The 13540-nt window shown below is 38.3% G+C and overlaps 1 protein-coding gene across 1 annotated transcript in view; it reads left to right on the top strand.

Annotated features, from left to right (window-relative positions):
• The window catches only part of LOC128518815 (solute carrier family 45 member 4), a 43902-nt gene that overhangs the window by 22249 nt on the left and 8113 nt on the right, over window positions 1–13540 (top strand). The window contains exons 4-5 of the mRNA XM_053492115.1: window positions 10733–10921; window positions 12726–12905. Of these exons, the coding sequence (XP_053348090.1) occupies window positions 10733–10921; window positions 12726–12905 (369 nt within the window). The remainder of the gene's footprint in view (window positions 1–10732; window positions 10922–12725; window positions 12906–13540) is intronic.

The following is a 13540-nucleotide window of genomic DNA, read 5'->3' on the forward strand; positions in this document are numbered from 1 at the left end:
TTATCAAGAGCGAACAGGGAGGGAAAAAATATACTGCCAGGGAAAATATCTTTAGCTATGGTGGGAATGTGTGGCTAAGCTGATCCTGGTTGGTTCATCGCTAAGATGATGTGTTTTCCAATCCCACAAGTCCGCTGACAAGAATGGGAGGCAAACATTTCAAGCATGTTGTTTTCCTTCGAACTAAAAAATGAGTGGTATTCGCGATCCATCTTTATACTATATTGGTTTCAAGCATTCCACACTAAAAACTGCCATTTTTAGCTATGTTTATTGCTCCAGAATGACTGTTGTTGGAACATTTCTGGCCTGCTGTCAGAATAGATTTTTTTAATACATGACACAAATTGTTCTGTGTGCTGAGGGAGAAGCCTTTTACTCTCTCTCCTATAAAAGGGATTGAGGCCTTGTACGCTGAACCGTCTGGACATCATCATCATCAAGTTGTACGCCATTAAGTGACATAAATGTAATAGGGATCATCCACATTGCATGGATTGCTTTGTAATTAGGTTAATGTTTTTCTAATACTGTAGGAACAGGATCCAGGTTCAAAGTGTAAATAAACCATTACAAAAACTAGGACGTTTCATTTATTTCCTAATCCTTGATATCTCCTCCTCTTCTGTCAGGAAGGAATGTCACTAGTGTTTCCTGTCAGTGTTGGCACTCTTTGTATTGTCTTGGAAAATGCTCTTCAGCACGAAAGTATCATGATTAGTACTGTATGTATCATGATTTGTTAAAAAAAAAATAGGCTAGATAATTTAATCTCTATCATGATACTTCATGATACATACAGTATACATATATATGTGTGTGTGTGTGTGTGTGGTGTTTATGTAAAAGTTATTTCCAACAGTGGCAACCCGGCAGCGCCAGGGCTCGAACCGGGGACCTCCTGATAAGCAGTCCAACACCATAACAACCAGGCCACCCCTGCCCTCTACCTATGTATTCAATAGAGTAATAAAAGCATAGTGAGAATTTGGCCTATAACATTCATATGAATTTTGCTATTTTTTTCCCTTATGCTTTTGATATAAACTACAAGGGGCGATAAAATCAAAATGGGACTTTTGATTGTACAAAATAACAGAACACAGTTATGAGAGCTAATACTCTTTTTTTCCTATATAATTCCCTGCTACGTTAATGCTCTTATCCCAGCATTTCACTAGTGCTTGAATATCATCAAAAATGACAGAGCCATGCCTGAAACAATGAACTTCTTTAATGGTCGTTGCATTTAATGAAAAAATGGGCAGTGCATGAGCTCATACTGCCCACCGCATCTCTTGCACATTACAGGACTTCGACTGGGAGTTATAAGTGGAGGTATAGGGTTACAGTGTTAATGTCACTTGTCCAGCCCACATAGCTTTAATCAAAATCTATTCTTGTATCAATGCCCTCCTTATAGTCTGTGCAACATAGTATGCAAAATTAACCTTACCTACTCTAATAAAAAAAAATTATTTGTTAAAAGTGAGAATATACAGTACATGATTATTTTCCATGTAACTTAAAGCTTTATTAATCACACTGTTTTGTTTCTCTGGGACCACCGTTTCAGCTTCCATTATGTGGAACATCTCCGTTCAATCTCCATTTGTGTGCTTGACTCAATTAACAGTGAATTTTATAAATGTGGCTAGAAGTCCAAACATTTTAAGCACACTTTGGCTTGGAATGATGCACTAGTTTTGCAGATCCTACTGATGCAGACCATTCTTATTTAGTTATAGTCACAATTGCCCTTTGCAATTCAAGATTCAAGATTCAAGGTTTAAATAACTTTATTAATCCCAGAGGGGAAATTGCTTATGCTCGGTTACAGGTGCTCACAGTTGTTAACTAAGAAAAGGTAATAAATAATAATAATCTTAATTTTTTTTTTTTTTAAGTCTCTAAAACGGTAAGTACCATCAGAATATGACTCAGGACCACTTGTAAGTATTGCACAGTAATCCAGTATATGTATGTAATATTGCATTATTATATGTAATCTTGTTTTACATATTTTATTGGGAAGGAGTATTGCAGTTTTGTCCAAATGTGAAAACTGAAATCTGTAACTGCTGTAAACACATGCAGCAACTTATCACATTGAGACCTTCAGCAAGTGTCCAGAATGATAAATGAGGACAGGGTTTGCAGACGCGGCTCAAAACCCAGTGCAAGTCTTGAGATTTTATCCTGCTGCAATGCCTCATGTTTATTTTATGTCTCGCATACAGATTGCAAGAATTTAGCTGTGAGCCTTATGGTTTTTGATGTAACCATAAGTGGTTTGATAATGTATAAATAAATTGTAGAAATCATTTGATTTCATGCTTAGTGCTGAGTTCAAGTCAAACTGGGACTGGATCATTTCCTTGTGAATGAAGGTGTAAAATCAGTTGACATTTACAGAAGACTTTAAGTAATAAGACACAGCAATGAGACTCCTAGCCGCAGTAAACATTCAGCGAGTGAAACGTCTCATCCTTGAAAATCAATTGATAACTTGTGGCCAACTTGCAGAAGAGACACGTCTGTCTGCGGGAACTGTATCATTCACAAACACAAATTGCACTTTACAGGAACTCAGCTAAAATTAATCACCACATCACCACGTGTATAGTTCTGACCTCGCTCCAAGACATTTTTACATGTCTGAACCATAAAAGGAGTTCCTGGGAGGCCAGGATCTCAGATGTGAAGCAGTCAGTCTGATCATGGCTCTGGCATACTGAGAGAAATTTTTACCTTGATGGTACAGTATACGTATAAGCACAAATGAAACGCTGGGAAAAGTGAATTAGTGTAGCAGGGGATTATACAGATAAATATTCATAGTTTTTCCTTCATAACCGCTTCACATCACAGATAATTAATCAGAGTATTGTCCATAGTGTTTATCTGTAGTGCATGTGTACCTGTACTACTGTGAGACTACTGGAAAGCGAGTCTATTACATCATAACAGCACTGCTGTTTGCTGTTCTCATGAACTTTTGATGACTGGATTTTCATCAGTTTTGCTCAAAACAATGGCTCTTTTCGTTCGCCTTTTACAATTTCGAATACAGCCATTGCCCCTGTCACCTTCAGCCATCTGGAACCACAAAGGCAGGAAGCAACGGGTTCTGTGAGAACCTGTGAGGTTTTATTTCTCCGTGCTCAGTCTGTGCACAGGAAGTGCAAATTGCTGTCAATCTTTGCAGGAGCTGAAGGAGAATTACAGCTCTAAACGCAGTGACTGGGATGCGGCTTTTTTTTTTTTTTTTGCTGCGCTGTATGTTTTACAATGTGTATTCCTATTGCTCTGCAGGTGTGTGTAGGTGTGTGTGTAGGTGTGTGTGTAGGTGTGTGTGTAGGTGTGTGTGTAGGTGTGTGTGTAGGGGTGTGTGTAGGGGTGTGTGTAGGGGTGTGTGTAGGGGTGTGTGTAGGGGTGTGTGTAGGGGTGTGTGTAGGGGTGTGTGTAGGGGTGTGTGTGTGTGTGTGTGTGTGTGTGTAGCATGAACGAGAGGTAGTCACTGGTTGTCCTGTTTATGCCTGATGTGGTGGTGCAGTGTTACATAATACTCAGAATGACATAGTATGTGTTTTTTTTTTTTCTTCTTATCCTTTTTTTTTTGTGTGTGTGTGTGTTGCAGCCGCATGCAGTTTAATTATGTCTTATGTGGTTTGGAAAACAGGTCAGTTTTAAGAGCAATTAAAAAATGTTTGAGCATGATCACTGCTGCATACACATTTCAGAATTGGATTCGGTGAGAGTGCTGCAGTAATGCTGAGACATCATGTGCTTTACTGCATTGTGCAAACCATTCTCTTTTAACGACACAGGCCTTATCCTAGGTGCAAGTGTGTGCCTTCATTACCTTCTACTTCTAATCTTTTTTCCCCTATTGTTTTCTTTAGTTTTATACATAGCTTTGTATTTTTATAGCGTATTTCTGAATAATTAATTATTGTCAACACGAGAGACAGTAAGCTCACTCTATTGTGAGTGAGTAGCTTAGTGTTGAGGACACACTCACTTACTCAAGTAGACTCCAGCGTGACATTTTTATATTAATATTTCATTCCTCCATCTGCTGGGTCAGATCTCAGCTCCTGGCGAATGCAACGTGTAACCTGAGCGTTTCCGTGTCAGCAACACTTCTGTGTGCTGTCAGCTTAACCGTGTGCCGTCTTCCCCTACTTGTACCAGGAACTGCTTGTCAGACAAAAGGATTGGGAAAGCTCCGGAATGTTCTTAGCTTTTTAATTCACTAATCACTAATCCCTGAGATATTTTAGTGCTCGGAAACCAAAGTTAGTGGGGGATCTGGAGAGCTCCAGAGCTCAGGATTTGTCTCTTGGACATTGCTGTCCAGGGGATCATCATGACTACAGCTGAGACTTGTCTATTAATAAATGCTTAAATTAAAACATTTTGGTGACATGGTAGCATAGTGAGTAGCACTGTGGCCTCACACCTCCAGGGTTGAAGGATGGAGTCCCGTCTTTTGGTCTGTGTCCATGTTCTCCCTGTGCTTGATGGGTTTCCTCCAGGTACTCCAGTTTCCTTTCATGGTTTAAAGACATGCAGATTAGGCTAATTATCGCTTCTAAATTTGTTGCGGCATGTGAGTGTGTGCTTGTGTTGGATTGGCACCCTGTCCAGGATGTACTGTAGCTTTCCTATTACCTTGAGTCCCCGGGGATAGGCTCCAGCCCCCTTGTGACCCTGTACAGGATGATTGGTATAGCTCATGAGTGAATTATTTTTTTTTTTTTGCTTAATCCTTGGATTTACAGTCAAACATTAGGGCATAATTGTCGGCAGTGGTGCTGTCTTGAGAAAAGTAAGCACTATTAAGGTTTGTATGAAAAAAAACTAGAGTCCATCTGTTTAAATCCTATGAGTGCCAAGCTGTCACTTTGGGGCCTTTGAGCAGGGCCTTCAACCCTCAATATAATAAAATACAAATGTAAGTTGCTCTGGATATGGGTTTCTGCCAAATATGTTAATTTACCACTGGACATTTGGGGTACAGGGGTAGCTCAGTTGTTAAGGCATTAAACTACAGCTTAGAAGGTCTTGGGTTTACACCCCACTACCACCAAGTTGCCACTGTTGGGCCCTTGAGCAAGGCCCGGAACTTTCAACTGCTTACAGTAGATGTATAAAAATGTAAGTCACTCTGGATAAGAGCATATGACAAATGCCTAAATGTTTACCTTCAGGATGATTTAAATGGTATAGCCTCAGTGCTTAAAGTTATGTGGGCAAACATCTGAGTAAAAACTTTTAAATCACAATCCCAAGAGTGACACTGCTGGACCCGTTAACCCTGAACTGGTTTAGTTTTGCTCTGGGTTAACTGACATGTGTACCTGACTACTTCATTACATTATAAACATTACATTTACACATTTGGCAGACGCCCTTATCCAGAGCGACTTACATTTTTATCTCATTATACATCTAAGCACTTGAGGGTTAAGGGCATGGCTCAAGGGCCCAACAGTGGAAACTTGATGGTCATGGGATTGGAACCTGGGACCTTCGAACCATAGTCCTGTGGGCCAAATTGTATTGGGTATTTGACTAGGTTAGATCAACTCCAAAACTGCAGCTCTTGTGGGATGTTCTTAGGCTGCAGTGGTCAGGGCATACCGAATGTAATCCAAGCAAGGCAAACTGTTGAAGTGGCAACAGGGTCATGGATGGCCAAGGCTCAATGATGCACATGGGGAGTGAGGCTGGTCTGTGTAGTCTGATCAAACAGAAGAGTTACTGTAGCTTAAATTGAGGAAAAGGTTCATGCTGGGGACAGTGTATATACATACTAAATCCTGTAACTACCTCAGATCAATTCTGGTTTCATGCAATAAAGCACATTCTGAACTCCACAGAGAAGGTAAATATTATAAATGACTGGAGCGGTAGTTTGTTTCGGACGAGGCTTCAGGCACTTTAGTGTAAGTGCTAAACACTGCATGTGTACTGAGAGAGAGAGGGAGAAAGGAAAAGAGAAACCACCTGTTTCCTGCTGCTAATGTGTCTAATGGTCTGGTGAAGGAGTGCCTCAGGCTTCACTACTCTCGCTTTCTCTGTCTCACTCTCTCTCTTTCTGTCTCTCGCACACACACAAACAAACAGGCACAAAAAAACAACACACAGTGCAATGCTGTGTATTTGAACAAAATTTCATTTTCTCAATAAACAGGGTGTACATGGAAAAAGAGTTAGGTTCATTGTAAGTGTAAGGAACTCGGGTGGACATTCATGTACTTGTATTTGCATAAGTAAATTACTGGGGCATTCCTAGTGTGCGTGTGCGTGTGCATATCATATGGCATATGGTGCATCAGTATCCAAGCTGTGCATTTATTTATTTATTTAAAAAAAATAATAAAAAAAAAAATATATATATATATTATTTATTATAAATTAATTTATGGATAAAAGCTTCCTATTGTGGATGTTTAAGATCTGGTGTGATGTAAACTAGACCTCTCCTCTTTCTTTCTCACTCTTCCCCTCTCTCTCTTTCTGTCTGCCGCTATGTCTCTCGCTACTTCCTGGAGTCCTGCAACTCACTGTGCTCTCAGTATTGTTAGCAATTTTCGAGGGGGAAGAAAAATCCTCCTGTCATTATTTACTACGATCTGCGATCTTCCTGTTTGGATGTTTACTCAGAGCAGTTTTTCGAGGAAAAAACAGCTTGCTCACCAGCTAATTCCAGCCTATTCCGTTTTTCCCAAGCGCTATGGAATATGAACAAAGACAAAAGAATATATTAAAAACATGTTTTTTTTATCAGATAAGGAAGTGACTTAGTGGACGGAGTTACAGTTTTGATTTTTGTGACCAGGAAGTTTTCAGCAAGCACACTATCACATCTCTATGCTTCTCCATGCTTTCAAGATCTTTCAGAAGGCTGCTGTGTACGGACCTCTCATGTCTGTTGATCCTGGCAGTGAGAACATAAAACACACTTCAAGTCTTGCTACTTCGGGAAATCTAATGTTCTGTGGTTAAAAGTGGAAGTCTGCGACAGGTGCACTGGCTGCTTTCCAGTAGCGCATTGGAACAAAGCGTGAGACCTCCGTGCTTCTGTTTTCCTGAGCTTGTGGACTAAGGTCCGGTTTTAGATCACTCTAAAGCTCAGCTTTTAGACACAAAATGAGGCATTGTTGACATTATTACGTTTGGACCCAGAGTGTTTTAATAACTTTTTTTTTTTTTGGAAGTTTTTCTTGATTTCTTGAATTCTCCTTAACATAAATCATAGAGTCCCTGGACACGTTCCTGCTTTGTTTTCTCATAACGTTGTAATTTTTTTCCAGTAGCAATGGTCGGTCGTGACTCTTAATATTTCTACAGCTACATATATATGTGTAATTTGAAAGAAACCCTTTTTTTCCGTAGATTAACACTCCAAAAACGTAGGTCTATTACAAGTAAGTCAACTTAGTAGAATTTTCTTGACATGTCCAAAGTAGATTAGGTCTACCACTAAATTTAAATGTATTTCTGTTAATTTGCTACATGTATAAACACACCCCTATACACTTCCCAAGTGTGATTATCTCCCTGGACTGCACTATTTCACTTTATCATGCTGCTACACATGTTTTTGCACCCTCACATAGTGTGTGTGTGTATGTGTGTGTGTATGTGTGTGTGTATGTGTGTGTGTGTGTGTGTGTGTGTGTGTGTGTGTGTGTGTGTGTGTGTGTGTGTGTGTGTGTATGTGTGTGTGTGTATGTGTGTGTGTGTATGTGTGTGTGTGTGTGTGTGTGTGTGTGTGTATGTATGTGTGTGTGTATGTGTGTGTGTGTATGTGTGTATGTATGTGTGTATGTGTGTGTGTGTGTATGTGTGTGTGTGTCTAGTCTAGGCTCCAGATACCAAACTCAATTTTGGCCTTGTTACTCTATGGCCTGCCAGCATACACACCCGGTGCAGTAATGATTACACTTCAGGTCAGCTTTAGCTGCCTCCCCCGGCGCATTTATCGGCATGTGTCGACGCTGTCAGAACCGTCAAAACTGTTTAATGACACCGCTCCTACGCTTCCTTTTTTTTGTTTCCCTAGTCAGCCTCGATTCCTTTCAAAAGTAACCTTTCTTATTTAAGTTTGGTAGAGATTGCAGTGGAGATCGCAACTCATTAATTCGGCGCGTGCACACATTTACACGGCGCCCCCTGAATCACTGTTGCCATGCCAACTTGCGCACAAAGCCAGCTCATTGAATTAATTGGTAGAGGTCAGGAACAGGTTATGCAAACTACACGTGACAGCGAATAGTAAGGTTTGAACTGTGTGAGTGGGTAAATACCATGTTTCTGTGCTTGTTTTAAACAATGGTCACATGATGGAACATCTTATTAAACAAATACTGGAAGTTTTTTTACACCTAATCTCCTTTGGCTACATCTGTAATGCAAGTATATGCAAATAAAGCTAATATATTTAAGATCAAGTAAAGAACAAATTAATTCAAAATTACTAAAGAATTAATTTAAGCTAACACAATCAAGTTCTTCTTACTCTTATGTACCTTAACATGGTCTTAAACCACAATACATTCAATATCTCTTATTGTACACTTTTGAAGTTTCTTCACAAGCGTTCAATCATTTATTTTACTGTATTGTGTTAGAAAAGCTGTATCATTAGCAAACCCATTCACTAACTCTTGTAGTAAGAAACAGAGGAACCAAGCTCTCTTCCTGTCCGCCGCTTTGGCACGTGATGAATGATTTCTCAGGTGACGTGTTTGTTCTTAAAGTTCAATGAAGTTTACTATTTAGGTCCGTGTATAATTTCCTTCTTTTTAAAAAACAAAAAAGCAAAAACAAAGAAAGTGCTTGCATAGTTACTGGAGGAAATTTAAAAGATTACTAATCTTGTTTCCCACTCTGGTTCTGTGCGTTTGTGTGAAAAAGATATTTAAAGTAGAAATAACATACCTATATTATAGCGTCTATAACCAGGTCACACTGGTTTATAATCATATTTAATTAGGCACTTGAATATTAAGGAACACCTACAACTGTAAAACGTACACCAGGTAAAAGATACACACTACAAGGTACAAAATATGCACCCATCATGGTAACAAGTTAGCAACCCCTTTTATTTAAAAGTATATGACTTAATTATTAATATGTTGATTTCAGTGTACTGTTGTATACTAAATAAATAAGGGGCGTTCAAGACAACCCTGGACTTTTAAATGTGCAGAATAACAGAACGCAGTTTTAAGAGTAAAAACTGCATTTATTTCTCTATTTAATGCCCTGCTACAATAATGCACTTACCCTAGTGTTTCACTAGGGCTTGGATACCATCAAGGTAGAAAGTTTTCTAAGAACGCCAAAGCCGTGATCTGACGGCATGCTTTATGACTTAAACGCTGGCCTCCCAGGAACTCAAATAGCCCAAACATGTGGAAATGACTTGGAGTGAGGTCAGGATTGTACAGTGGATGTAGCAATAACTCCCAGCTTAGTTACTGTAATTTGCAGTTAATGTTCTGCATTTATCAGTTATCAAAGATCAGGCGTTCCACTCATGGGAACAACTGCCTTGAGGTCTGAGCCACATCAGCCAGTGATCGGATAGTCATTCACAGTCGTGTGGCCGCTTTTACAACCTTTGCCCTATTCAAATAAACTCATAGAGTTTAATATTTATTAATAAACACAGGTATGTATGTACTGTACATCAGTCTATCTTCAGAGAACCACTATGCAGGTTGCATTGTAATTTCAGCTTCTTTACTGTATGTTTTTTTTTTTCACCTAAGCACATCACTAATTATGGATATTAAAAAAAGATTAGCTTGTACAGGTATATTTTGAAAAAGGTTAGACATTCATTAAGTTATAGCTTTCATGTAAGTAAGAAGCTTACTTACTAGTAGTTTACTGTTGTGAAAATATAAGACAGTGCTATTAAATATTGTGATCCGAGTGCAGTGGTATTTTATTGGGTAATATTCTGATTACTTGATTTTTCTTTTTTTAATGCTCCACAAAATATCCAAAATAAATACAGTAGTTATATTTATGATATTTTTTTCTAATTTTTAATATGTTCAGGTACTTTTATATTACAGGTACAATGTGTGTAGACTAACTCGTTATTTTTTATTTATTTTAAAAAAAGTCAAATGATTAGTGGATATAATTTGTGCCCTGTTTAAAACACAGTTATTGCTAAAACATTATGCGCAGTCTAATTTTTAGAGCTTACTTTTAATCAGGTTTGATAATAATAGGTGTTAATAGATAAGATTAGATTCAAGTGTATTGTTATTGTGCAAAATGCAGTCAGCATCTAATCAGACATGCATAAGTGGCCTAATTACAATAAATAACAAATGTAGTAAAATTAGATCATCGGTTCATAGCAGAGTGACTTATACCAACCTTTATTTGATACTATTTTAGGTCACCAAGTGTTAAAATTCAATTCCAAGTAAATAGGTTAAGTCAGTATTGTAGGCGATTTCGTTGAATGTTAATTCTGTTGCAATAGTATCATTTTGCCATTTTAATATTGTACTTTAAATTCATAATTACTAATATTATACAAGCATGTGCTGCTGTTTGCATGAAATTACAACTAAACACTGGTTTTGTGTCCTGAACCTGATTTTCAACATGGGTTACATCCACATTTAATGCTCAGATATAATCTGAATGCATGTCTCTGACTTGTATTAACCTCCTCTTCCCGCAGGTCTTCCAGAACAGTACTACAGCCTGGTGTGGTTCCTGAGCCCCATCCTGGGACTCATGTTTACTCCTTTGATAGGATCAGCTAGCGACCGCTGCACTTTGCGCTGGGGTCGCCGCCGGCCCTTTATCCTAGCACTGTGTGTGGGTGTGCTCCTCGGCGTAGCACTCTTCCTCAATGGATCTCTAATAGGTGAGCCCCTGGATGGGGATGGGGTGTCCTGATGGAGCCTCATAATGCATAAATGTACAGCAACACAAGAAATACACCAAGAAGTGGTGAACTAACATTGACCCCATTTAATTGAATGTTTTATATTTATGTTGAAATTAGTACTAGTAAGTAGTATTAGTAAGAACAAGAACCGAAAGGAAAATGTTAAAAGTTTTGCAATTGTACTTTTCCAGACTTACTTCCTGTTTCTGAGAGCTATGTCATGCCTATCTCAAAAACCACAGTTTCTATCTGGATGGAACAAAGCACCTGACACTTTAACCACATGCGTTTCACATAATTATTGTGGTTTGTTTTAACTTTATTCAGTTTTAGAGTCATTATTTACTCAACAGACTAAATGAATGCACTATTGCTAACTGTATTTGTTCTATCAAGTGCTGATAATAATGGTCACATATACCCAAACACAATTTACACAAGTACTGCACTTGATAGATACACTTCATTTTAATTCGTTAAATATGGAGCATTTAGTCAGCTGTGTTTCTTAAAATGTACATATCCCTCCCACACTCCAATTTGTATAATCAGTAACCCTATAATCCTGGTCAGTCGTACTGTCTAAACCTGCTTAACACTAAAACGGTGAAACAGAAAACAAGCATGGCTACTAAGCAACAAGTCGATCGCTTGTGTCCATGTGTGTCCGTGCATGCTCATGCGTGTCCATACGTGTGTCCGTGTGTGTGCGCGTTTGTGTGAGCGTATGTGCGTGTAAATGTTACATTCTCTCTCTCTCTCTCACACACACACAAAAAAATTGCTTCTTCTTTTATAGGGCACCATTGTTTTTGTCCTTATTGAATGTCTAGTCTTATTTGTTTTAAATTATATTAAAATAAAGAATTAGTTTACAAGCATATGTATCAATTTGCAGGACTTCATGCTAATAATAAGATTCTTGGTTCCCTTATATATAAAAATGTAACAAACTCAAGCTTATTTCGAAACTGTGTTTTAAAGAGAATAAAGTTGTAGAAATATGTTCAGACTATATTTAAAATAAAAAATTTTTACTTTTTTATTATTGTTTTTTTTTTACAATTTCAGTGTCATGTACATTAAAATAAGCATTCATTAGTTTACGCTGATTTATTATTTGTAATGTGACCTGACTTGTCTGAGAGTGTGACCTTAATGTAACTCTTTAGAACAGTTTTGTAATAGAGAGAAATATTGTAATTTGACTGTAAACCCTGTCCTTCTTAGTGACATGGGAAAGGACTAGGAACCAGTTCACAGGGAAATATTTCCTGTTGTGCCCCTTTTTTACCTTTTATTAGCTATCTGGAACAACTTCCTGTCTCCTGTCTCCAGCATTAGCTTGCTGTGTGCCGCTCTATTGTCAGGGAGGGAATGTTTTACAGTGCTTACGTCTCAAACATCAGAGTTAGATCGTTTCTGGATGTCTATTTCACAGAATGTCTGGATGTCTATTTCAACTCTGTTTTTTCTTGTAGTAGCAATATGCTTTTCTCACAGTTTTCCATTATAGTAATGAGATGGGTTTTTTTTTCTAATAATTAATTTTTTAATAATGTATTTTAAAATTGTAAATAATGACATGCTTTTCAATAACAACAGGATTTTCCCTCATAATAAAAAAAAACTAGAGTAAGGATTTATTTATTTTACTAATGTTATTGTTTATTAATGTTTTTTGTCTTGCATTAGTTCATTTACATAGGTTGATAACTCAAGCCAGTGGTTCTGTGTGCTCTGATTCTCACATCAGTGTGTGTGTTGTGCTGCGTCTCAGGTTTGGCTGTAGGAGACGTGCCCAACAGGCAGCCTATAGGCATTGTGCTGACCGTGCTTGGAGTGGTGGTGCTGGACTTCTGCGCTGATGCAGCTGAGGGGCCCATCAGAGCATATCTACTGGATGTGGCTGACACAGAGGAGCAGGACATGGCTCTCAACATCCACGCTTTCTCAGCAGGTACATAATGTACTGTATACACTCAGCTAAACACACATATAAGGACAAATTGTCTTTCAGCTTTCCACATCATCACTCTCTCATCAGGTATATCATTTATACATTAACACCTTTTAACATCTTCTCAGCTGAAGCCCCACTGTACATACCGTATGGAAAGATAAATAAAAGTACAAAATGTTCCCATGTGTAGGCTGCAGTGTGCTCAAGACATGTTGACCAATCATAAGCAGTTTTTCAGGCTCTACTATTTCAGTTTTATTGGGACTAGCACTAAATATATGATGTGGTGAAAAGGAAACACTTACCCAAAGTGGCATTGTACCCAAAATCGAACTGCAGTTGAATTGTTGACTCTGATTATCAGAAGCTGTTCTTCATATTTGCCTTATATCGCCTTTTCCTAAAGCATAGGTTGCACTTAGCGATCATGCTCGTTGACTTTAACGTCATCCATCTTTACTCATCCCACTTCTTTACACTTTTCTTCTATCTGAAACTCCTCTTTCCCATGGTTAAATTCCCATCCATGGGAATTTGACCAAACCTTCACCTTTATTAGGCATAGATGTGAATGCTGTATCATTTTACAGAAACAACACGTTCAGGTGACACATTTCTTTCTTGGAGGACTC

This window comes from Clarias gariepinus, chromosome 3, assembly GCF_024256425.1.
Source record: "Clarias gariepinus isolate MV-2021 ecotype Netherlands chromosome 3, CGAR_prim_01v2, whole genome shotgun sequence".
NCBI classification, from domain to species: domain Eukaryota; kingdom Metazoa; phylum Chordata; class Actinopteri; order Siluriformes; family Clariidae; genus Clarias; species Clarias gariepinus.